The sequence below is a fragment of the Aspergillus pseudonomiae genome (genome assembly GCF_009193645.1).
Source record: "Aspergillus pseudonomiae strain CBS 119388 unplaced genomic scaffold BDV37scaffold_7, whole genome shotgun sequence".
Classification (NCBI taxonomy): domain Eukaryota; kingdom Fungi; phylum Ascomycota; class Eurotiomycetes; order Eurotiales; family Aspergillaceae; genus Aspergillus; species Aspergillus pseudonomiae.
The window spans coordinates 611,538-635,329 of NW_022475999.1; the positions used below are offsets into that span (position 1 = coordinate 611,538).

The following is a 23,792-nucleotide window of genomic DNA, read 5'->3' on the forward strand; positions in this document are numbered from 1 at the left end:
TTTCTCTCCGTGGTAGCATCAGAAATGGCTGGATAGAACAGGCAAGTATAGAAGCTAGTCAATACAAGAGACACACAGCGTGCCGTCGCCTCATTATCTCTGTGTCGACAGTTTTGTGCTCTTTGTGCAGTGTATTAAGATACTTGTCTCGAAAAGTATATATGTAGATTTTTTATAAGTAATTCACAAATTATATCGCTTAGTATATGTGATTTAATTCATGTTTATTGGATATTCTTCAGTATCGAGAGAATGTTGAGTACAATACTCCGTTTGCAAGATTGAGAATTGAAAATCGTAGTTGATATCCGGTATGCGCAATTTGTGGAGAGGATACGCGGATATCCATCCATCTTCGGGATGTGTGGATGATGGTGTATCTATTGTTGACGGCAGTGTATAGAGCTTCGGGTGGCTGTCTGCCGACGACGACCGATGTAGCCGGAGGAGAATGGTCCGCATAGACTGCGCCGATGTAGAATGGCGGGGCAAAGGCATGGATCCACATACCGGCATAGTTCCGACCGAAGTTGATCTATAATAAAGACATACAAGTACATCCCGCACTATACATACATATCTGTATCTACTCCTCTTGTTGCGATTCAGACCTGCACATCCGCATCCACCTACTCGCGCAAATGACTGCCCCCAAGGATATCTCGAGCCGCGATGAGCTCACTAAACGCGCTGTTCCCAGTATGGTATTGAGCGACGGCAGCCCATCCTCCATGACCCCACCACCGACATCAACTATTGACAGCGACCCCACGACAGCGGCGCAGAAGCGGTTCACGGTGCAAGGCAATGCCGTTGTAACCGGTGGTGCCGGTACTCTAGGGCTGCAGTCGTGTAATGCGCTTCTGGAACACGGCCTAAGTGGCCTGATGATTATGGACATGGATCCAACGATTTCACAGAAGGAGATTGAAGAATTGCGGCTGAAGTTCCCCAAAGCCAAGATCGCCACATTGAAAGTCGACGTCACCGACGAGGTCGCCGTAGACTCGGCGTTCGAGGAGACCACCAAAGTGCTGGGGTCCGTGGATGCCTTGCTCTGCTTCGTTGGCGTGGTCGGATGCGTCGACTCATTGGAGATGCCCATCCCACAGTGGCGCAAGATCATGGACATCAATACTACGGGCTCGTTCATCTGCGCACAGGCTGCTGCCAAGCGCATGGTCGCTCAAGGAACGGGAGGCTCGATTACCTTCGTGGCATCCATCTCCGGGCATCGGGTGAACTTCCCGCAGCCCCAAGCAGCATACAATGTTAGCAAAGCGGCCATTCTCATGCTGAAAAGCTGTCTGGCGGCGGAGTGGGCGCGATATGGCATCCGGACAAACAGCGTCAGTCCGGGGTACATGGATACGATTCTCAACGCTGGCGACGGCATTGCCGAACACCGCCGGATTTGGGCCGAACGCAACCCCAGTGGAAGAATGGGCAGTCCATCCGAGTTGACTGGCGCCATAGTGTTATTGGCGAGCAGCGCCGGTACGTATATGAATGGTGCTGATATCGTTGTCGACGGGGGGCAGATTGTATTCTGATGGTAATCGCAATACCAAGACTTTTCAAGAACATGTTAGGATCGGTATTTCTTTCAAAGACACATTTCAGCCATAATGAGATACTTCTCTTGAAGCTTTATGATCTCCATTACCTTTAGATTACATGAGTTGGGGACAAGCCAAATGTTCTTTACTCCACACTGCCCTATTGAATGTCCTGTATGTAATAATGTTTTTATGGTTCCGAAGCGGGAATATTACAATACTAGTCCCATTCAACGTCCTTCAGTCTCGGCATTCCGGAACCTCGAAGTTTTACCCTCAAGCCGCTGTCCATTTAGCAACCCAGCATGCCAAAACATTTGAGACAGAGCAAGTCAGGGGCGGTATGTAGTAGCTACTTCTGTCACTCTGGAGCTTCACTGACGATGTATAGTGTACCGAATGCCAGGTATGCCGCCCGTAAGCATGGCCCAGGAGGGGCAAAACCAGTGCTCTAGGGTTATTCCACAGACTGATCATTTATGAGCTGCGACTATTTACAGAAGCGGAAAAGCAGGGTTGGCTCTCTTCATCTATTATCCAGATGCCATGCTGACTACGACTCAGTGTTCTGGATCTGCGCCGTGCGCGTACTGCGCTCGGAGTAATAAGCAATGTATCTTTAGTGGGCCGCCTCAACGCACGCCGTTAACTCGACAGTGAGTCTCTGGCTTTATGTTTTGTGTGGTAGTTGACCGTGGCAGAAACCTCGATGAACTGGAACACCGATGTCGCGCGTTGAGGAGGCTGCTCCAGAAACTGAATCCTGACTTGGATGTTGAGCGTGCTTTGAAACAGATGAACCGAGATGAGCCACTAGCATACGTCAGCAATAGAGGCAATAGCAGTATAACTGAAGACAACCCCGCCACACCAGATAGATTTGACTGGTCCGAAGCCTCCCTGGTCTCGCCGGCAGCAGAGACGTACCAGTCCCCAGAAGAGGGTCCAGACGGAATGGCCTCGCTGCCGAGCAGCAAATGCGATACGGGATACCTTGGTAAGATTTATGCCAACCCACTGCTATGTGCAATGTCTAAGTCAATTCAGGAACTGGCTCGGGATCTAGTCTAATGGAAACCATCTCCCATTTGCTTCCCGCACAACCGACATTGGCTACTGAGGGGGAACGCAGTACTTATAGGAAGTCTGTTGGACCTACAAATAAGGGCCGACCTGATAGTCTGGCCTTGGCAAGGTCGCTGTCTGACACCGCTACCACAGCTCGTCTCATTGATGCTTACTTTCTATCGTATAATCGCGCCTATCCCATCTTACACGAGCCAACATTCCGCGAAAGGTACCACCATAGACACCAGATCCATGAGGCCTCCAGCTGGCATCCGATCTTCTATACGGTATTAGCAATTGGGAGTTGGATAACAGGGGCCGACATGGAGCCGGACGCTTACGACTTCTACGCTGCGGCTCGATCGCGTATGTCATTAAGAATGCTAGAGGTTGGAAACATCCTCACAGTCCAGGCATTCCTGTTAATGGTGAGAAGTCCTTATTGCAATATAAGGCTATGCAACCGAAGCTACTAAACCTTATCTACTTGCAGGGTAACTACTTGCAGAAGCGTGACCGTCCTAACACCGGCTACAACTTCATTGGCATAGCATACCGTATGGCATTGGGACTCGGCCTGCATCGCGAGCCCCAGTCGGGAACGAAGCATGACACACTCCTCCACGAACGGAGACGAGTCTTGTGGTGGATTGTATATAGCTTCGATAGCGGATTCAGTCTGACCACTGGCCGTCCCGTCATGGCCTCCGATTCATTCATCGAGACTCGCCTGCCACGGAACATAGATGACTCGGTAAGCCTGACTGGAGTTCTTGGTACCCACCTGCGTATTGACTTAGTAGAAATACTCTATGGACTCAACCGTACCCGCACCAGTTGACCATCCTACGCACTACTCTGCTGTCATCACCCAGTCCCAGCTTGCGTCCATTAGCAATCAAGTCTTTCACGAGCTATTCTCGGCTACTGGTCACCACCCGTTTGACATGAAGCTTCCACGGGGCATAGAGCATCGCCTAAAAGTGTGGAGGCTATCCCTCCCCGCCTACTTCTCTACGCATAACATACCAGACTGGTTCCGCGGTCCGAGAGCGGTCGTTCTGTGGAAAGAGCAGAATGTCCGCATGCTGCTCTGGTGGGGAAGTCACCGAGTATGCAATTCCACGGCGGACCGGAATGAAGCTCTAAATGCCTGCGAGTACACCGCGATGGAGACAATCCAGAGCATCAGTGCCTTTTGCAACGAGAGCCCTGACGCTTTACATCCTGGCTTGACTTGGTACGCGACGTACTTTCTATTCCAAGCAGCGCTTGTCCTGAACATCTTCCGTCTCCAAGAACCTTCAGTTCAAGCACCGCACATAGGGAGAACCACTGAAGAGTTATGGCTACTGTCGGTTACGCGCGCGCATGATTGCCTTGGCTCACTGAGTCAATCGAGTAAACCCGCATCTCGATGCCTTGAAGTGTTAGAGAGGATCAAACATTATTGCCAGTCACGACAACCCTCTTCACTGCCAGTGACAACATCAGCGACAGGAGCTCTTCCGAACATTACTTCCATCACCGGAAACACTCTTCCTGACCTCCAACCAGCAACCTTTGCGGCAGATCCCGCATTGCAGATATTTCTGGAAAACACCTCCCTCGAGACGGATCCGTTCGAGGGAATCGAGGGGTTTCCGGGTACACAGGAGCTGGAGCTGTTTGATTATTTGCCACTAAGCGGCTATGAACTGGGTGAGGGCGAGGGATCAATGCTTTTCACTTCTGGGACACATCCGCCGTAATGTTCAGGTTGGGCAGGGCTCGATGTTATCGCCGTCTATGCACTCGCGCAGATATAATTAGATGATCAGTATATGACAATAAAACCTATCCATGAGTAGTCGCCCGCCAGCGTTACCATGGCTACTTCTTTGGCGTAAAAGGATTGTTTACTTTCCCTAGCAAGGTCACTGTACCTTTTGTGCATTCGCAATTGCTTTTAGTCTTTTTATTATTTTATCATCCCGGTATTGTTTCATATATTGGTTCAAATGCTCCGATATCCCAAGTACTTACAATAAATCCACTTTCTGGGTTCAATTGAGCACAGACTCGACCCCTCATTCAAATACGAGAGAGAAATTCCGACGGCCCAGGAAAAGGCCGGACCATCATCGGGCGACAGTCAACCGACGACAACCAAGGATCCAGATAGCTTTCCCGGTGTCCATGTGGGGTTGTGGAGATCGCTCTATAAACTGTTGGACGGCCATGGACAAATGCATGAGAAAAGGTATTCTATGGTCAATACTATAGACGAACGAAAATGAACCCAGACACCAGAAACCCATCATGTCTTCTGTACGGAGCGTTAGACGCGCGATTCGAAGACCGCCCGATGCCCGTCCTTGACAACCCGCACGATGTTATTGTTCAGATTGCATATACGGGTGTTTGTGGGAGTGATGTGAGTATTTCCCGCTTCCAGTTCCATGGTCCCCTTTACTATAGGACACCGAGCTCAGTATAACCATCCATACTAGTTAAAGGACAATTTACTAACCAAGACATAAAGGTCCACTTCTGGCTCCACGGCGGAATCCGCACCTACGTCTCCGAAACCCAGCCCCTAACCATGGGCCACGAAGCGTCGGGTACAATCCACGCAGTAGGCTCAGGCGTGACCACTCTCGCCCCGGGAGACAGAGTCGCCATCGAACCAGGCTACCCGTGTCGACGTTGTCCGCGCTGCAAATCTGGTCGCTACAACCTCTGTCCCGAGATGAAATTTGCGGCCGATCCGCCATTCACCCATGGTACTCTTACGCGGTATTTCAAGCTCCCTGCGGACTTCTGCTACAAGATCCCCGATCATATCAGTCTGGCTGATGCCGTGCTCATGGAGCCGTTGGCGGTGGCTATCCATGCGGTGAGGCTGGCGGATGTGAAGCTGGGGAATAAGGTGGTTGTTTTCGGGGCGGGCACGGTGGGACTGTTCTGTGCGGCTGTGGCGAGGGAATTTGGGGCTGCAGTGGTGGTTTCGGTGGATGTGTTGGAGAAGAGACTGTGTTTTGCGAAGGAGTTTATTGGGACTGTGGGACGGAGTGCTATGCCGGATTTGTCGATTACTCCGGAGGAGAATGCCCAGCGCTTGATACGCAGTCAGGGCCTGGGTGAGGGCGCGGATGTTGTTATCGATGCATCTGGGGCTGAGGCTTCTGTGCAGACGGGTGTGTTTTCCTTGCGCATGGGGGGGACATATGTGCAGGCTGGGATGGGGAAGCGTAAGATTGAGTTCCCCATATCGGAGATGTGTGAGAGGGAGATTGTAGCCAAGGGTTGCTTTCGATATGGCGCGGGGGACTTTGATCTGGGGATTCATATGGTCAGTTCGGGGAGGCTACAGCTGGCGGGATTGGTAACTAGGATCTTCCCGTTTGAGGCTGCTCCGGAGGCTTGGGAAACGGCGAAGCGTGGTGAGGGGACTAAGACGTTGATTGAAGGGCCTAAATTTTAGGATGTGTGTTGTAGGTCTCTCGAGATAGATGGTAGGGTTTGAGGTCGGGGTTAGAACAACATAGGAGACATCACTTTCACTCCGAGGACCTTGCTATAGAGCAACTACGACAGAGTACCTGAATACATCTGTTGCAGACAAAGCCCTAAGCCAACATATAGAGCCAGAATCACAGAGTTTAGGGGAAAGTCACATTTCCCTGTTTCAATCCCAGTGTGAATTCGACGGCAGACTCGAAACATCTGACACCTTTGTATGGTTATTTTCTAACTTTGTGCATCATCATCAGACCTGATAACCTGTGTATATGCACATGTACTACAAACACGTAGACTGTGTCACATAAGAGTACAAGCATATACTTTTTGGACTTGATATGGTAAGAATATGCATCGTGGCCATCAAATACTCACGTGTCGCTACGTCATCGCCCACACCACCGACGTCACAGCCCGAAGGAGTAATCTATTTATATCAAGCCCTATACATACTATTCAATACCTTCATTGTGCACTTCACAATCCCCTTCTCTTTCAAAATAAACTACTTAGCGTCACCGCAAATAGCACACCATACTCTTCTACCATATAAGTTACAAGACCTACACCATGAACCCTCTCAGCCCCTCTCCCCAGCCACAAAACGAGGATGAAAAGCAACAGCAACAATCCTACTATGACTGGCTTCGTGAACAGTACAACATCCAATACGAAAAATGGTATCCCTGGATCGAGGACCAGTATCTGAAGTGGTTCGGAAAGGGCGATAATAAAGCTTCTTATGTTACTAAGGGTAGGTATACCTCGTTTATATGCATACATGTGTCTGTCAGAAGGACGCAATAGTTAACTAGATATAGACACGCTCAATAAATCCAAGGTGACTGGAATCAAACAGGTGGATCAGCTACAGGACGATGTGCATGATCTAGTTGGAAACCAGCTCGGTGATAACGGGTTGCTTTCGCCTGTGGGCAAGGTGATCTCGAAAGAGGGGATTAATCGGGCGGAGAGGAAGGGGAAGGATGAGGAGGGGAGATACGGGTTTGGTGGTTTTGGTATTGCCGGGAGATGATTTATGATTCTGGGATGGAAACGCTGGTGAGGCAAATTGTACGATATTGTTGTGGAGGATATACCTTGGTTTTGTTATTTTAGGTTTACTTAATGTTATAAGTTATACTTGTATCTATACCTGCTTTGTTCACTGCACATGATATCCGCATTATGTCTTAAAAAGTGTTTGATAGGGTAGTATGTACCGTCATGGTTACAAAGCCACACGCACTTCAGATATTATATTTGTTCGTTGGTGTGTCTATAGCGGTGAGATCTCGTATATATAGCCCTTGGCAGTCGAAATCTCCTCTCTATACACAGTGTCATTCACACTAAACTCTCTTCCATCCTGCACACGTATCGCTAATATCCCACCCGCTCTAGCCGTGACCCTCGCCCAAGTCAGCTTACCACCCGACCACTCCATATCCACCACAAAGTTCCCCCTGGCCACCAGCCCGGTCACCTTCCCATTTGGCACAGCTGACGGCAAAGCTGGCAGCAAATGCACCACCCCAGCATGACTCTGCAGCAGCATCTCAGCAACGCCTGCCGTGAACCCAAAGTTACCATCAATCTGGAAGGCCGACCCAGGTCCAGAGTCTGTATTCCACAGGTTCGCGCTCGGATACGTCTGCAGGAATACCTGGGTGTGGTTCCAGGCGGCGTCTCCGTCGAACGAGCGAGAGTAAAGACTAATCGTCCACGCTCTTGACCAGCCTGTACTGCCGCTGCCATGGGCGATACGGTGGTCCAGTAGGACCTTTGCGGCGGCGGCTAATGTTGAATTCACAAGGGGCGTCATTTGAGATCCTGGGAAGAGCCCGAAGATGGGGCTCATGTGTCGGTGGCCTGGTTCTGTTTCTTCGTATTCGTGACGCCATTCGAGGATCTGTCCGTAGGATCCGATCTGTGGAGGCTTGATGAGTGGTAACGTGGATACTGCTTTGCTGGTATCTGCGTTGTTGATACCCAGGATTTTACCGGTTTCTATAATAGAGTGGAAGAGCTCTGATAAAAGCGTGTTGTCCATCGTCGGAGCGATGTCGATGCCCTCCTCCTTGCCGCTCTGGCTCATGTTGTCCGGCACGACAAACGCATTTTCTGGTGAAGATGAAGGTCCCGTGCTCAGATAGCCATTGAAAGGGAACAGGTAGCAATGGTAGAACTGGGCAGCAGACCGCAATAGCGGCCAGATGCGTTCTTCCAGGAGAGCTGCGTCCTGCGTGAAACGATAATGCTCCATCAGATTCGCAGACAACCATGCACCACCCATCGGCCACATCGTCCACTTAGTCCCGTTGTTCACTGGAACCGCATCTCCCCAGAGGTCCGTGTTATGATGTAAAACATAGCCGTCATTATCGCAGTGGTACATGCGCCGCGCAATATCCTGCCCTCGGGGCTGCACGGTTTCGAGGAGAGATATAAGCGGCCCTAGCGTTTCTGCCATGTTCGTTACGCCGGCTGGCCAGTAGTTCATCTCCAGGTTAATGTTCACCGTGTATCGCCCTCCCCACGCAGGCTCGAAGTCCTCGTTCCAGAGCCCTTGGAGATTGGGAGGCAACGGCGAAGGGCCCATATCCCGCGACGACGCGATGAGAGAATACCGACCGAACTGGAACATGAGAGTCACTAGTTCGGGGTCCGCATCAGGGTCGATCTTGTATCTCTCAAGTCGCACATCAGTAGGTAACTGCCCTGCAGCGCCTAATGACCCTAGGTCGAGATGTACTCGCCCTGCGAGGGCTTCATGATCAGCCGTGGCTGATTTCTCGATGGCAGGAAACCCGGCCAGCACGGCTGCGTCGAGCTTGCGCTCTATCTCTGCCTCCCATGTTGTCTGGTCAGCATACCGATAAGATGTTTCGGCATTAATGAAGATGTCCACGACGGTTGCGTTTTGGATTACTACAGAGCTTGCGTTGCGTGATACTCGCCCTTCTATGGTTAGTTATTATCCGTAACAAATCTCGGGCACTCACCTCCATGGGCAACAATCCGGGCCGCTGCGGAAAAGTTGATCCCGTCTGACTCGGCCGTTGTGGCGCGGAGTTTGAGTAGTCCGGTGTTGTTTCCTACGGTCGCTGCGTTCTCCAGTACATACCGATCACGAAATAGCGAAGCCGCAACCTCTAACCGGCCACCCTCGCTAGCCCTAAGTCGCGCTGCAATCACACCAGCTGGGTGGCTGGCAACGTACTCCCGCCTACTTATTATTAGCCAGTGTTGAGCACTATTCAGCCAGTCTCACATACCAGAATTTAACACCGTGATACTCATAGTCCACAACCGCACGCCCCTTGAGCAAATCCAATGACCGGGTATAGTTCTCGATATGAGAACCCTCATGTCCGAAGTCCAGGACTAACGAACCAAGTGGATGATAAGCCCGAGGCTCATCTGGACTTCCGACCATCTTCTCCAACGTCATCTCTCCAGCCGCTGTGATGTTCCCTTGTTTAAGCATGGACCGGACAGGATCTAAAGCGTTGTACGCGTCCGGGTTGGCGCGGTCCATGAACTGGCCGCCCCATATGGAATTCTCATTCAGGGTTATATTTTCCACTGTAGAGCCCCAGACTGCTGCGCCTAGTCGGCCATTTCCGAGTGGTAATGTTGAGGAGAAATTGTTGGCTGGTGTGGTGTACCATGTAAAACGAGATGGGTCGAAAAGGGCGTGGGCGATAGTCGCCTCGACAACTAGGTGAAGGAGGGAAGACAGTCGCATTGTGTTGGTGTGTATATGTGAGACCTGAGAAGTTGCAATTGTGGGAGGGGACACGTTATAAATTGCGACCGATTGTCGTGGTGAGATCCATGCATCAATTGATCGATTGTTCACGATATTCCACGAATCAGCTGGCCGGAGGACGTGTAGCTGCATGGGGATAAATTAAATACAATAGTGCGCACACGAATCCTTTTTGGAGTTATCTCATCTGGCGAAATATACCGTATGCTTCTCATCTTGACTTGATTCTTATGTTGGTATGTTGTTTGCTTTGCTGATTGCTGTAATGGTATGCTAGGGTAACCAAAATGCTGTCGAATGCAAAATCGGTTATTGTGCCATTATTATCTCAGTACCATCGGCTTCTTGCGATATGGGTTATAAAGGGTTCTGGAAGTCTTTATGCAAGAATCAGATGGTATAGTTAGTTTCAGCTTTGTCATAGTTGATTGTTGAGCTTCCATGGCCGTACGATGCACAGGTTGCGTATTCCGTCTCCTGTCAACCATATTATATGAGTATGAGACATCATGAGTTCACCCCAAGTAATAACAAAGCTTTCTCATAGCCTTCATACCTGCAATCTGCATAGGAAGGGTCTTCTTCCTCCGCTCAGAAGGACACGTAAATTATCCCTTACCATGGACAATAAATACCCAAGAATATCCGGTGCGGCAGGGATAGATTTCACGACAACCCTGGCCACTGCGCAGAGTTGTAGGAGAGTCGGTACGATAAAGAGCACTGCTGCCTAGCCCAGCTAACTCTTTCGTATCGGAGGTCCATCCACAGGTTATATCCTACACGAGATAGTCTGCACCAGACACCGCCAATATTAACATAGCAAGTACAGGAACTGCTTTACGGACCATATCCAGCCCACCCTGTCATCTATAATGCGGAACAGAGTAACCGCGGTACGGCTCGAATCAATCGCTATCACACGAGCGGTGAACTGTCCAGTTTATAAAATGTATTAGCGACATTTGTATATTGTGCTGGGTGGGCAATGACTGAAGGTGTCACGGACAGCAGCAAACAACGCGGAATAGAGCGAGCCCATTTACCTAGTTCGTCGCTTCATCGAGATTACCTAGTTGCGACTCGAAGATTTTCGCGAGAGGTGTACAAGTTCATTGCGTAGACGGCAAGTACTACGTAATGTAGTATTATGTGGACTCACATCTCATAGAGCAGAGTCAGTGCAGCTCGGTGATGGTGATGCGCTACCTGTTATTTGGCATAGGGAGAGAGGGAGCTCATGATCGCGACAAGATAGGATCACGTGTCTATGTCAGGCACGACCACATTCCATTTGGGAAATCCTCATGTAGGGTCTGCTTCCCTAGAATATCAACGAGAGTACGATTTGGGCATGAGTAGCTCTGGCGTAAGAGACTTCTGGGTATGATAATCTATATGGATCATGTTGGGAATATAATCATGTAACAGTATGTACATATCCGCCCCCACTTCTCCGCAATATATACTGTGTAGTATCCGTGTATGTTCAAGGCAGACTATAAAGCGAAGGGGCAAGACCATAGGTGGCCGAGCCTGTCCTCTGGCAAATCACTAGCCGCAGACAGACAACCCTGCATGTCTGCCTCCAAGGCACATATACATCACATGACCGCATAGGCACACGAGAGATCGTCTGTCTTACCTTACTCAGGATTTAGTGGCTTGTTTATGGGGGGAATACGAAAATCATAGCAATGAAGAGGACTCTTGAGTGGTGATGATAAGATATGTGGTGCTAAGTTTCATTCGCTATTAGAGTTCACAGAAAGAGTACAGTTATGAGGGTATTCGAGACAGCTGGAAATGCCTCGTAGCGTTGATCATGACGCGTTGAGTTGGTGTGGCGGTCGTCATGGTCTAGTGGTTGTGGATACAGGCCATAACCAGTCTCAGTGCATTGTTCATAGGTCCTCTATCGTGAGATCGGGCTGGCACTCCTTTCGATAGAAAATCTATATGTAGGAATTTTAATCACTAGATATACTGTTTCTCGTACGTATGATGCCTTAAAACTATTAGATGGGCTCCTTACTTAAAGAACAGCTGAGTGTAATATTAGGTGTGAGGTTGGGCTTCCATGACACCATGGTCGTCGGCCAAGAGCAACCCTTGAGACACGTAGGAATTCCAGGCGCATCCCACCAATACTCATGCGATCATGACTTGCAACAACACGACCGCTTCGACGAACCTATCATGTCGACGCGTTTAGCATTGGGTGGCAATCAACTCCTTGAAGCTTGCAAAGCTAGTCGAGCCACCACGCCGTCTCATTGGCATGACCACAGCGATCCGTCGCGTTTCCAGGGGCGCTGTGCAGCAGACCGGATCGACGACGACACCATATCCAATCGCTCCCCTCCATGATGATCAGTAGTGAAGAGACTCGACAGGTCGATAGGTTAGGTGTATGCAGATGTCTCGTGACTCTACCCCGCGTTGTGATGTATTCATACGCCCCAGCGATTGATATAAAGGAGGCTAGTCCTGTCCTACCTGTTCTCGTATTCCTCTGGTCCTCATCAAGTCACTCGGGAGTGACAAAAGCTGAGACTAAACCTCACCGTGACTAGCTGATACTTCTCCTTGAATCTTCTTCTATCTACTATCTATCACTATCTACGCACGATGTCTGCTCCAGTGGTTCAGGGCCTCTCCTCCTTGGGCTCTCAGGCGGGACAATATGCCAGGCGACAGGCCAACGCATGGAGGGACAGACTCTTGACTACAGGTATGTAACCCGATACGAGACTCCTGCAACGTCGACACCCTGGAAGATGTGCCTAACCCAGAAAAGACAAATCTCGCCGCCGGGCACAGATTGTTCAGACCTCGTTCGCTGTCCACCGACCCGTCTGGATCTCCGCGGGTGGTGCAGCATACACGACAGCAGCGGCAGCACTGCTGACTCTACGATACATGAAACGGTTACGATGAAAGATAGGAAGGAGGGGTAACAAGATCCTTGATGGATACAGGGATGTTTCTGGTAAACATACACATACAGCGGGGGACTGGTCCACGACTGCATTTTCATTTCCTTTGTGATTTTTCTTTATATTATTTATCCGTGATTGATGATATGTGGGAAATATTTGGGATTTCTTTATTGGGGCGGGTGAATTGTCTATAGCCACCTTGGACGGGATGGCAGGGATGGAGTTACAGAGTTGTTACATTTAGGAAACTCAATGAAATGATGATCCATATGAACTTTGGCCAGAGTCACATCAGTGGCTGTATTGCGCCAGGGTACGGTATTGTCAGAAAGTATCCTGAGCGCTCGTTGGATGTCCATCGATGCAACAACAAAGACTGGACCGGGGTCATCACACCACACCCGTCATGCCACATCGATAGGCGTTGGATGTACATCGATGTACTCCGTGGTTCTCCCTTGGTCTTTGCACGAAACACAATACGAAGACCCGGAATAAAACCCCACCGACCCAATCCAAAAGCACCATCCAGATTACCCACGGCAGAGCGGGTCGATATCGACACTGACAAACCTTCCAGCAGACTGGAGATACCTCTGAGGTACTTCATGGAACTTCCAGGTCCAAGGTAACTCCCCCCACAGATCCACCAGAGCTGATACCTTAAATTACGGGCGACTCCACCGTTGATCGAATTGACAGCGTACGTATCCGTACTTTGTAATGGATGGGGTCGATTGGACGAGACGTACCGTGAGACTTTCAACCCCGCTCGATGGCGTCCAATGGCGGCCCTGGCGCCGCGCTAGGGTGCAGGATACCCCGGATCCAAATCTCAAGGCAACCCCGCACTCGGCACCACTTGGGCTTATCCACTTGCCGAAACTGGGTCCTGTAGTACACAGTAGTGCACACTACTAGAGCTAGTAGTCACTAGTCCTAGTTTCAGGTCGAGTGTCGCCTGAGACATTCCTAATTTCTCTCATCATCAGTCTGACAGGTGAAAACTCCATTGTCTACAAAGTCTTCTTAGGTATAGCCCCCTAACGTCAATCCATACGCTAGTTCGCTATGCGCGTCGGTGGATACTGGGAGACCATGGAACTCCACGCAAGGTGATATCACCTCTCCTCGGACTCGATTGATAATCCTCTGGCCTTCCACTTCCGCTCGGAGCCGGGGTATGTCATATGACACCCACAGCCCTAACGCGCAGATTCCATTTTAGGCCACCCACGCGATGCAGGATCCCCTGTCAGCGAATGATTCGTATTAAGTCAACTGTTGACGCTGCACGGAGATAACAAAGGCGATCCCGCCCCTAACTTCCATCCCTTGTCCTATATTTGGGTACTTCCGGGGGGGCTGTATGGCTATGTTAATAACATTTTCGTCACATTAACGACATTTCTATATGCTGCAATCATTTTGTGATCAATGAGTTCCGGGATTATAATTAAATGGCTGTAGATCCACGTTGCCTCGTTACCCTAGCCATAAATGATGTGGCGATTGTCCCATTCGGGGCAATGGCATCCCATTGGCTATCTCTCAATGGATCGAGGTTCAACTTGTTCAGAGGTGGTTGGTTGCTTCAAGGTTGGTCTGTGCGAGGGATACAAGCCAGTCTTCATCCTTGATATATTTCATACGCGATTGTGGATGAACTATGATTCACCTGGATTAGTAAATGATTTATCAGTATACTGAATACAAATTCAAGAATACAACACGTTCAACTCAAGATGATAAATAAAGATCCCCAGTTTTCACGATATAATCATCTATTTAAGCTATACAGGGAGTACATTGAATACTAAAATAATCATAATACCGAACTATATCGCATCTACCAGTATAAAGTTGATAGTCAATTGGTCCTTTGTAATTTCAAAGATATCATGAAACAGGTATGTGACCCCCGTCTTATCGTCGACCTATCCCGCTGTCAGTTCTTTTCGGAGTGGCCAGCCACTGTCGATTCGGCCTTCACAGATCTAATCCAAAGGCTCATAAACCTGGGCTCCGCGAAACGGCTCACTACCAACGAGGTATTGGACCACCTATCGCTCACGGATACCCAAGATCGTTTGGAATATATACAAATCCAGAGACTTAGACTGCTAGGTTAGGTGCTATAATACCAAGGATGCCGGGAAGGGGTGAGATCACACATATGGCGACAGAGTGTTTGTGCCCTATATACCGTGTCTCTTCATCCTTATCGTTCTAGTTTATGGTACCCCCTCCGTTAGTGGACACTATCCAATGGATGTCCACTACTCTTATTCTTGAAATAAGGATACATAATGGATCATGATGAAATACCTGTCAATATGCTGGTTCCCAATTTGTGGGCATGTTCCCCCATGATGTGCCGAAACAAGGACGATTAAAGCAGCGATCAACTTCTGAGGAGCTGAGATTCAATAGCTGACTAAAGCTGACTCTCGAAACGTGGTCGCCATTCGACAGATCTTCAAAATCCCCCAAAACTGTTCCCCTCCTTCGGGCATCTAGCATGGCATCGGCTTAGATATGTAAGTCAATACAGTTATGAGTGTTAAACTCATCGGTGACACTCCGGTCTTTTTACTCTATACTAACCATTATCCTCTATCGCCCATTAGTAGCCCTTTATCGCAGACGATCCACTATCGACCGCACTAGCCCACTAATCGCAGTTGTCGATCTTTGAGTGCCACAAGGTATCGTTGGTTGTATCATTGCAATTTTCGATAAGTCGTTAAATATGAATGCGGAAAAGATGAATCCCGACGGCGACGTAAGATAATACGATGGCACCTGGGTCACCATGTTCTTCTTCCTAACGAGGATCAGACGGTCTACGATGTCTGGAAGCCCGCGGACGGTTTGTTTAGGGGGGAAAGTACTGCAAAATGGATTTCGTCTCCAGCAGCGAAAACTCCGTCGGCTTTGTGAGGGTAGTTGGTGGCGAAGCAGGATTTACTAGTGACGCTCCAAAAAAGTATTATGTTCCTCCGAATCACAGCTGTGAAGTTTTAGGGTGCAAGATTATGTTCACTCGAGCTTGAATTTTGTCGTGTCGAACCTGTGAATTCGCCGCATCAACACTTTATTGTCCACCCTGATATTACACGATCCATCTTCTTCGTCGCTAGTGGGACTGAAAATATATGATATCAAAGATCCATAAATGAGATGATAAGTCTTCAATTTAGGTAACATTGACCGGGGGGAATAGGCTCCATTCATCTGTATCCTGGTCGTTGAATTTCCTTCCATTTCCCTCTGACCTTACGAAAGGGGTCACAAATATCAAGCAGCTGAGCACATGCCTTGTTTTGCTATCCGAATCCGTTATTATCTTAAAGTGAGAGAATACTCTTTCCGCCATCGGATGTCAATCGTGCTCAAATTTTCATGGGGAAGAATTCGGACCCAAGAGGATGGAACTCGAGTCGTCCATCTTGTCCGATGCTGGCCTTCACAATAGCACTGGGAGCAAATAGGAGCGCCTCGCCAATACCAAGCTGAACAACATTGTCTAACAGTGAACTCAAGTTCTGGTCTGCGCTCGACTCTCCAGTGTCGTGGGTGGTATTCCCGGGTTTTGCTGGTGACGTGAAAGGATTAGCTGCTGCCGCGGCAAGGTGCTTCTGCAGTGTCCGCAGCCATTCGGGGGACGTAAAGCGATGAACAAAGGTGACGGAACAGAGGTTTAGAAGATCCGTTGAAACAGTAAGTTCCTGGGTTGAGATGACAACACGTGCTGCAAGATGTCTCGAGGGCCTAAAACGGAAAGAAGAGTTTCTGTGAATGCATGAGCCTCAGGGAACGTATTCATGTACTTGCCCATTAGCTATGGAATATAGATCATAAGAACAGATAGAAACATAATACCTTATGAGCCTCATCAAGGGCAATAACTCGGCCAATATCCTGTTTCTGCTCAAGAAAGGTTCCCAGGCAAATATTGATTAACGAGCATGCTGTTTCCTGGTATACCCACGGACATGAAAGATCAACGATTGTTAGGCGCCCGGCCTGGAAGCCTTAGCTTGAGAATAGAAGGTTTTCGGGCTTCTGATTACCACTGGTTCCCAGGTTGAGCCTCGTACAGGCGACTTCCTCCTCCACGGGTCGCCTTGTTTGTCAACCATGAAGCTTTCCAAGGTTTCGAGCCGTTGCTTGAGTGGTCCCAGCTGGCGTCGAGCCAAACCACCGTATATTATCTTGCTCTTGAATGCTTGATAATCAAATGGCCCCTTGGTGCCTTGCTGTTCTATGCGCATTTCTCGTAGGATACGTTTAACAGTGTGCATATACAGTGGCATTTCTCTATTTTCTTGTTTGACCGCCATCAAATCCATTATCTGCTTGGTATTCAAGTGTGCCTGGTCAAGCTTCAACATATCTACCGGGATACTAAATCGTGAATAGCAGTTCTAGGCCTGTCTAGTTAGGACATCTCGCGTATTATGATTACAATATATCACATACCCTGATAGAGATCACATTTGTTGGCGAGCACAAAACTCTCACTTGCACATCAGGATGTGAGGACAAAAAGGCCGCCTCACTTGGGGACTCCACCGCATCACCAATGAAAGTATCGTAGTGAAAGAAAAGTCCAGTCAGAGGACTCGGGAGTCTCCCAGCTTCGGATCACCTTCGTTGAACGGCTTGAAGCATTTCATCATCACTCGGGAATATCGTTACGCCAATAGCTATACGAACAGCTCTGATAACCACTTCCAACTCTTGCTTACCTCTGAACCACATCTTCAAGAATTGTTTGCGTTATGAAAAAGTCATGATATCGGCTGTCTGGATGCCACTAAGGCCGATAACACTGGGCCAAGAAGCAAGACTTCTGAGATCGGAACCAGGCCAGGTGCAATTCAACTCGATATTATATCAATTAAACATCACGACTTCAGGAACAGGAATCCAAACAAATAGAAATACGCAATGAGATGATCAGCCAAAACGGCATTCACAGTCCGGTCAAAGGTAATGCTGGTCAAAGCAATTCCAAAAGTAGAAGTTTCGATCCAATGAGATTTTAATCACCGAAACAGGAATAGCGGCAGACTCACCAGCACATAGAGCGTAAGAGAGAATCTCTAAAGACTGTGAAATATATCTTTTCTTCTTGACGGGTATGACGGAGTCAAGAAGGGTGTTAGAACCTAGGCTGGTGTATCACTCTCATATGGTAAAACGAGGTTGCGCGCATATTCTAAACTATTAGTTTGATCTTGGCGTTGCATGAGCAATTAGAACTAGGAACATAGTGTCCGATGCTATAATATTATTAATGTTTTGCGTATTCATTGTAGAAACTCCAGAAGTGTTGGCGATCCTTTGCTTTGTTTCATGATCTCCTGAGACGTGGTCGTCTCCAAATGAAATGGCTCCATTCCTGACAGTGTACAATTTAATACCGGCTCCAGCAGCTTCCATGTAGCTTCACCTAGATTGAAAAGATCGCACCCTTGGGATGTCTGAAGGAGACTAATAAAAATATGGCTCGTTCCTTTGAGATATCGATCCAACTAGGCAAGGGTGCCTGCCGGCTAGCTGTCAGCTGTTCATCCTGCCTTCTCCAGACTTCAGTTACTAGATCACTTGCAATCTTATAAGGAGCAAGCCCGCTCATTAGATTTGCCTTTGCCAGTAGGTATAGGATAGATTCACGCTGTCTGTGGGTTATGACTTCGCAACCCGCGATAAATAAGGGCCAGAGAGTGCCTAGGCCCAGGGGATCCCTCACTTTCAGTCTTCTATAGAATGCAAGCAAAGATGTAATAGCCTTCTCAACTTCACCTTCTAGGAGTGCTGGATATGTTTGTCGAACACGTCTGTGGAAAAATATAATCAAGGCTGAATTGAGTGCGCGGAAGATTAGCGTATCATGCGTCGTTTGCTCGCTGCGATGATTTGGCTCGATTTCGCGCGCGGTATAATCATTTATCACACGCTCAAGGCGCGAAGCGCGGTCCTGTAATGCTTGATATATAATGCAACTCATCGTGATCTCTGTATTCTGTGAATTTCTCAGGATGTCCATGATGTTTGCGAGGCGGGTAGTTTGTGATAACAAGCTAAGCCAAATCTCGGGTATTCCGTAAACCTGTTTACTGAGAGTCTCAGATGATTTTCTTGAGTCCTGCAGGTGGATATCTGTAATGTTCCGCTCTTCGGCATTTTGGTTCGTCGATATTAAGGTCGTTGTCAGGACTTTCTATATGTAGACAATCATCTAGACAAACGCCCTGCACATGGCTTAGTATGGGCCGCTCTCCACTTGCTATGGGCCTCTTTGATTGACAGTGAAGATTGAAAGTACTTAATGCCGACGGTAATAGAGTGTAGTCATGGAGAACATAGGTACTTTCACCTGAAATCCGAAGCCAGGTGTAGATATTGAGCAGAAGACGCATTCTTCGTGAGATCTTGCGCTTTGGTAGTCCCCGTACGCGCAGGAGTCGCTCCGCATCGACAAGATAACACCTTGCATCTCGATGTTGGCCGGAAAATACCTTCACGTCGTCAGTACCGATAGCAGGAAAGGGAGTAATTTCGGAGTGTGGTGCTCCTACTGTAAATTTTATCATTCCATAAAGGGCCATCAACTGGTCTTTAAGCTTGGCCTTCCTGGGTCCTCCAGTCTCCTCGCTCAAGGATATCCGTATGTGACTTTTGGCTTCTGCATAACATTGCTCTGCAAGCTTTTCCCAATACTCCCGCGAAAAACGCGTCGTCTCCTTTGATGGATTCGTAGCGAGGTCGATTGCAGAGCATGCAAGGAGGGAGTATAAATGTGCTTGTCGCGCATGAGTAACGGTTTCGCAGTTCATTATCGTCAATGATCCCAGTGTAAGCAACGCAGCCGGTATATTCACGATATCCCAGGGTGACTTTTTGCTTAGAGGAATAACAGTCATCTGGGGTATAACATTTGTTTGGAAATGCTTCAGTAATTCAGGGGCATTCTTCAATATATCATCATTTATGTACGACTGATGCGTCAACGTCTGCTGATACGCAGTGTTTTCGGAAGAAATATCACAGCCTTCATCGTCATCAAAAGTTGGATATGCTATCAGTGGCTGGTCAGTCAAGGGGCCATTCAAATGCAACGAGGTCATGCAATCAAAGGTAGATTGAAATTCTAAGTCATGGTAAGCCGAAAGCGCAGGAAACTCGCTACCAAGATCCCATTGCAGGAAGGGATCTACAGGAGCCGGGGAAACATCTAGAACTGTTTGAATGCTCGCATTGGAGGTCTGGATGCTGGGGATCTCATCTGCAGGTGGTTCTGTCGTAAGACAGGGAACTTGTGTGTCTTGCAATTTGTTGGAGAGAGCAGAAATATGAAGAACAGCGAAAGGGCCAATTCTTGCCTCCTGTTCGGAACGAAAGCACGGAGTTCTCGATCTTGTGTCAATCTCCTCTAAAGAAGCATCGACAGAACCCAACAACAGATCCTTGCTGAGGGCAGCAGTCATTGAGCGTCTATCCTCTTCTAAACCCCATGTCAATCATTGGCTTTGCATGGACTATTATAATATCCACTGCGGGAAGGTATAAGTACCCGTTAACACATAATGCCTGACCCCAAATCTGGCGATAGGGCCAGATTCCATGTAGACGGATGTACGTTTTCGGGAGGACGCCCATCGAATTTCATTCGAAAACCCTTCGCAAGTTAGGCCTACTGCCAAGCATGTCTGGCAGGTAGGCCGTTGCGTATCGCACCTAACATGCCGGCGTCTACAAGTTCTGCAACTGCCCATATATGGTTTCGACGAGCTCTAGATCTGGCTGACATAGCTCCAAGGCGGAGATAAAGCCACTAGAGGTTGACTTCAGGCTGATCGATACATGTACCGGAATCTCTAACCCAGCAAGAGGGCATAGAGAGTGAATGATAATAGATAATCAGGAGACCGGATCCGCTTGCCCTAATTGATGTAGTTAGTGTTAAGTGCAAGTCGTTCCGCGGGTAATGCTGATAACGACAATGAGATAATATCATCGGTTAAACAACTACTTGTAACGAGTATGCTAGTCGTCCGGTGTTTCCAACGCCGACCCTCCTTATTCTTTCGTCTTCCTTCTGTAAAGTACCGGATGAAGCTTTATATCTATGGTTTGAAGCGTTATCCTAAAGCCTATAGAGAAGTGTGCAAGATGCGACTCGGGACCTTAACGCCATATCGTGTTTTGGTCGAGTGGGATTGACTGGTTTCGTCAAATAGGGAGATCCTCAATTCCTGACCCAACTGTTTCTTTATACGATCTTGATGTAGCATTATAAAAAGACCATATACATTGTAACATTTCTCTTACTTCGTCTATATTTATTTATTTCTTCAGTTTTTTTTTTCTCCTCATCTCGTAGTATCAGAGAGATCTATTTTAGACCAGCAATTGAACTGGCACGTGACCACAATCTTATCTCGATTGCCGATGCGATTTTCCGCTTTTCCACCGCGCAATATGGCGAACGGAAGGACACATACCAAAATCGCTGGAACTGCGGACTACGATGACCCTGCTTTCTGGGATACGAAGTTTGCGACCGGGCAAGATGTGGGCGAATGGTTGAATCCTGGAGAAAATATCGTCCAGGCTGCTCTATCCGATCTAGAAAACCGATCGTTTGGCCCAGAACGTTCCCCTCGCGTGTTACATCTGGGACCCGGTATTTCGAAACTAGGGACAAAGCTCCGCGAGGCATTCGTGGACCGCGACTGGAAGGGCTCTGGGATTGTGGTGCGTTTGCTCACTACTGTTCGAAATAAATCTCTGCTAACGCTCAACTCGCAAAGAATGTTGACTTTTCCTCCGAAGCCATCCGCCTTGGCCAGGAAATCGAGAGCGAACAAGACCCGTCACATGCAATGCACTGGCTACGTGCTGACCTTCGTGCCTGGAACGATATGTCGAGCTTGGCCCCATTTGCCCCTTTTGATATAATTCTCGATAAAAGCACGAGCGACGCCATCGCAACCTCCCCATCCGCACCGTTCTCGCCGACCTCTATCTCACACGATACCTGCCCGGTGCTGCGCGACATTGTGGATACCCAGGGAGAAATTACTGTATCCCCGGTCGAGCTGTTGGCGCTACATCTTGTTCCATTGACTACCGAAGGGACGATGTGGATTGCCCTTTCGTACTCAACTATGCGATTCGATAACCTTCCACGGCTGGCAAAATATTGGGATATCGTTTCCCGTACATCGCTCAAGGCACCTCAAGGTCAGGTTTCCTCATTTGCGCATACCCCTGAGGTTTTCCACTGGCTATATACACTACGCCGAAAATGACAGGTTCTTCGTCGCGCCGAGATAACTACATAACAGACAGGACTAGCGTGAATTACACGAGATTCAATGAAAGGTAATTTCGACACTATACACTTGTTGCGCATTGCGACAATTGTGGGGAACGCCACACTAGCAATGATCACATATCGCTTGAATGTGTCGGCAATCCCATCTCTCCCAGCCGAAAACTCTTGCTGCGGTATGGACAACACAAACATATGGCTGCCAGCTCAACCTTTCACTTGGACATCTCAAATCAACTTCTTGTCCACTAGCGTTATTCTCAGTAGCTGCCGACTGGTCTGGTGAAATACTGGTGAAAGTCACTATGGTGTATTCACGAAAGGCAGGGTTTGTTTAGGAGCCAAAGCCTTCGGGATTCCTTAGTGAGACATTTGAACCTCCGTGGCCCATCATAGCTGCCCTGTATTCCATTGCGCCAGATTGACTGGACTCTGGAGTCTTTGTAGATTTTATAACTCCATAACGAAATATTATAGTAATAGACGAATAGCTTAAAAATGGAGAGCAGAAAGGTTATCATTCAAAGCCGCGTTACGCTAGGTCTAGCTCCCGAAGTTACCCGCAACCTTCAAGCATCTGGTGGATAGACACTTCGACGTCGCGTCCGAGAGTAGTATAGATTTCTACGACGGTGATTGATCAGAAAATTTGATGCTCTATAGGAGAGGGTGCAGCAGAATACTCCGCATTCAATCTTCGTGGTTCGTAGGTCCGAATTGATGGTCATGGCTATTCCAGGGTATTTTACACAGTTTCGAGTCCCGAATATATATTTTGCCCAATGGCTCGATCACCCTTCTACTTGCGCAATCCTTCACTAATTTTACATTGTTTTTACTACTGTTACTTCGAAATAATTATATACACATAACATACTAAATAGTACATACTATTGCTCTTTGATTTAATATTCCCATTAATAATTTTGTATTTGCCATGTTTGGCGAACAATCCTCCCGTAGCGCGGGGGACCTCCAAGTTTCACGCCGCCTTGAGGCTGCGACTGAGCCTCGCTTAGGGGCTTTTGCCCCTGTAGCAGGAATAACTTCTATTATGCACTCTTGAATCAACCTATATCAAGAGTTATCAGAATCCATGTCGAGATTTCCGACCGATGAAAGAGGAGCAGAGGTGGTACAGTGTTGGCGCGGTAGATGTGGATGTTGTTGACGTGATACGAGATCTTGCGTGTCGTTGAACGACTGGGTAGTCCCAGTTACACAGCGTAGCCTTCAATCCTCATAGTCCAGATGTCATCTTGAGAGATGCGAGTGGTCTATGTTTCGTCCGGCGTGGAATTCGGTGGCCGGGGAATCTGCCATGACCCTTGACCCAGACTCGGCGCTCCTTATCAATGTCGCCAGCATAGATAGTCTGGCATTGGTCCCAAGATGTTCGGTTAGTGACTTTCACCAGGGATAACCTTCCCAATTAGCGACTGTTGGGGACGTGCGTAAGAAGTGGGTTGAGATGATGAAGGCGGGGAGGAGCGATCTCGACCGTGGTTCAAACGGCATCGTTGGTGTCCGACCGCGACGAATGGGTCTACGACATTCAAGGGAGGCAGTGTTCGGCCATGACCGAATGGTGGATT

The 23,792-nt window shown here is 48.4% G+C and overlaps 8 protein-coding genes across 8 annotated transcripts; 6 read left to right on the forward strand and 2 right to left on the reverse strand.

The window, feature by feature from the left end:
• Positions 1–553: 553 nt before the first annotated feature.
• On the forward strand, positions 554–1,553 carry BDV37DRAFT_296499 (oxidoreductase, short chain dehydrogenase/reductase family; the record flags this gene model as incomplete). The annotated part of the gene is made up of 1 exon (XM_032090129.1): positions 554–1,553. Exon 1 carries the CDS (start codon positions 642–644, stop codon positions 1,551–1,553), a length of 912 nt encoding a protein of 303 aa, XP_031945658.1. The 5' UTR covers positions 554–641.
• Positions 1,554–1,864: 311 nt separating this feature from the next.
• On the forward strand, positions 1,865–4,378 carry BDV37DRAFT_279283 (fungal specific transcription factor domain-containing protein; the record flags this gene model as incomplete). Its single annotated transcript, XM_032086300.1, has 7 exons — positions 1,865–1,900; positions 1,951–1,965; positions 2,124–2,215; positions 2,261–2,556; positions 2,607–3,055; positions 3,121–3,381; positions 3,431–4,378. The coding sequence occupies 7 exons, from the start codon at positions 1,865–1,867 to the stop codon at positions 4,376–4,378; spliced, it is 2,097 nt and encodes a 698-aa protein (XP_031945659.1).
• A 524-nt stretch (positions 4,379–4,902) lies between these two features.
• Positions 4,903–6,093, forward strand: BDV37DRAFT_279284 (NAD(P)-dependent alcohol dehydrogenase; the record flags this gene model as incomplete). The annotated part of the gene is made up of 2 exons (XM_032086301.1): positions 4,903–5,043; positions 5,152–6,093. 2 exons carry the CDS (start codon positions 4,903–4,905, stop codon positions 6,091–6,093), a joined length of 1,083 nt encoding a protein of 360 aa, XP_031945660.1.
• A 519-nt stretch (positions 6,094–6,612) lies between these two features.
• BDV37DRAFT_239379 (uncharacterized protein) lies at positions 6,613–7,314 on the forward strand. Its single transcript, XM_032080956.1, has 2 exons — positions 6,613–6,885; positions 6,953–7,314. Exons 1-2 carry the CDS (start codon positions 6,702–6,704, stop codon positions 7,165–7,167), a joined length of 399 nt encoding a protein of 132 aa, XP_031945661.1. The 5' UTR covers positions 6,613–6,701; the 3' UTR covers positions 7,168–7,314.
• Positions 7,315–7,410: 96 nt separating this feature from the next.
• BDV37DRAFT_268694 (glycoside hydrolase family 95 protein) lies at positions 7,411–9,882 on the reverse strand (the record flags this gene model as incomplete). The annotated part of the gene is made up of 3 exons (XM_032084222.1): positions 7,411–9,095; positions 9,137–9,360; positions 9,410–9,882. The coding sequence occupies 3 exons, from the start codon at positions 9,880–9,882 to the stop codon at positions 7,411–7,413; spliced, it is 2,382 nt and encodes a 793-aa protein (XP_031945662.1).
• A 2,655-nt stretch (positions 9,883–12,537) lies between these two features.
• On the forward strand, positions 12,538–12,846 carry BDV37DRAFT_279287 (uncharacterized protein; the record flags this gene model as incomplete). The annotated part of the gene is made up of 2 exons (XM_032086302.1): positions 12,538–12,640; positions 12,707–12,846. The coding sequence occupies 2 exons, from the start codon at positions 12,538–12,540 to the stop codon at positions 12,844–12,846; spliced, it is 243 nt and encodes an 80-aa protein (XP_031945663.1).
• A 5,463-nt stretch (positions 12,847–18,309) lies between these two features.
• Positions 18,310–20,635, reverse strand: BDV37DRAFT_296510 (Zn(II)2Cys6 transcription factor; the record flags this gene model as incomplete). The annotated part of the gene is made up of 4 exons (XM_032090130.1): positions 18,310–19,034; positions 19,078–19,378; positions 19,439–20,364; positions 20,434–20,635. The coding sequence occupies 4 exons, from the start codon at positions 20,633–20,635 to the stop codon at positions 18,310–18,312; spliced, it is 2,154 nt and encodes a 717-aa protein (XP_031945664.1).
• Positions 20,636–21,341: 706 nt separating this feature from the next.
• BDV37DRAFT_279289 (uncharacterized protein) lies at positions 21,342–22,174 on the forward strand (the record flags this gene model as incomplete). The annotated part of the gene is made up of 2 exons (XM_032086303.1): positions 21,342–21,617; positions 21,674–22,174. The coding sequence occupies 2 exons, from the start codon at positions 21,342–21,344 to the stop codon at positions 22,172–22,174; spliced, it is 777 nt and encodes a 258-aa protein (XP_031945665.1).
• Positions 22,175–23,792: the final 1,618 nt, after the last annotated feature.

Coding starts and splice junctions, on each gene's coding strand:
- BDV37DRAFT_239379 (XM_032080956.1), top strand. CDS start 6,702: ATGAACCCTCTCAGCCCCTCTCCCCAGCCACAAAACGAGGATGAAAAG. Junction 6,886..6,952: donor AGCTTCTTATGTTACTAAGG/GTAGGTATACCT, acceptor AACTAGATATAG/ACACGCTCAATAAATCCAAG.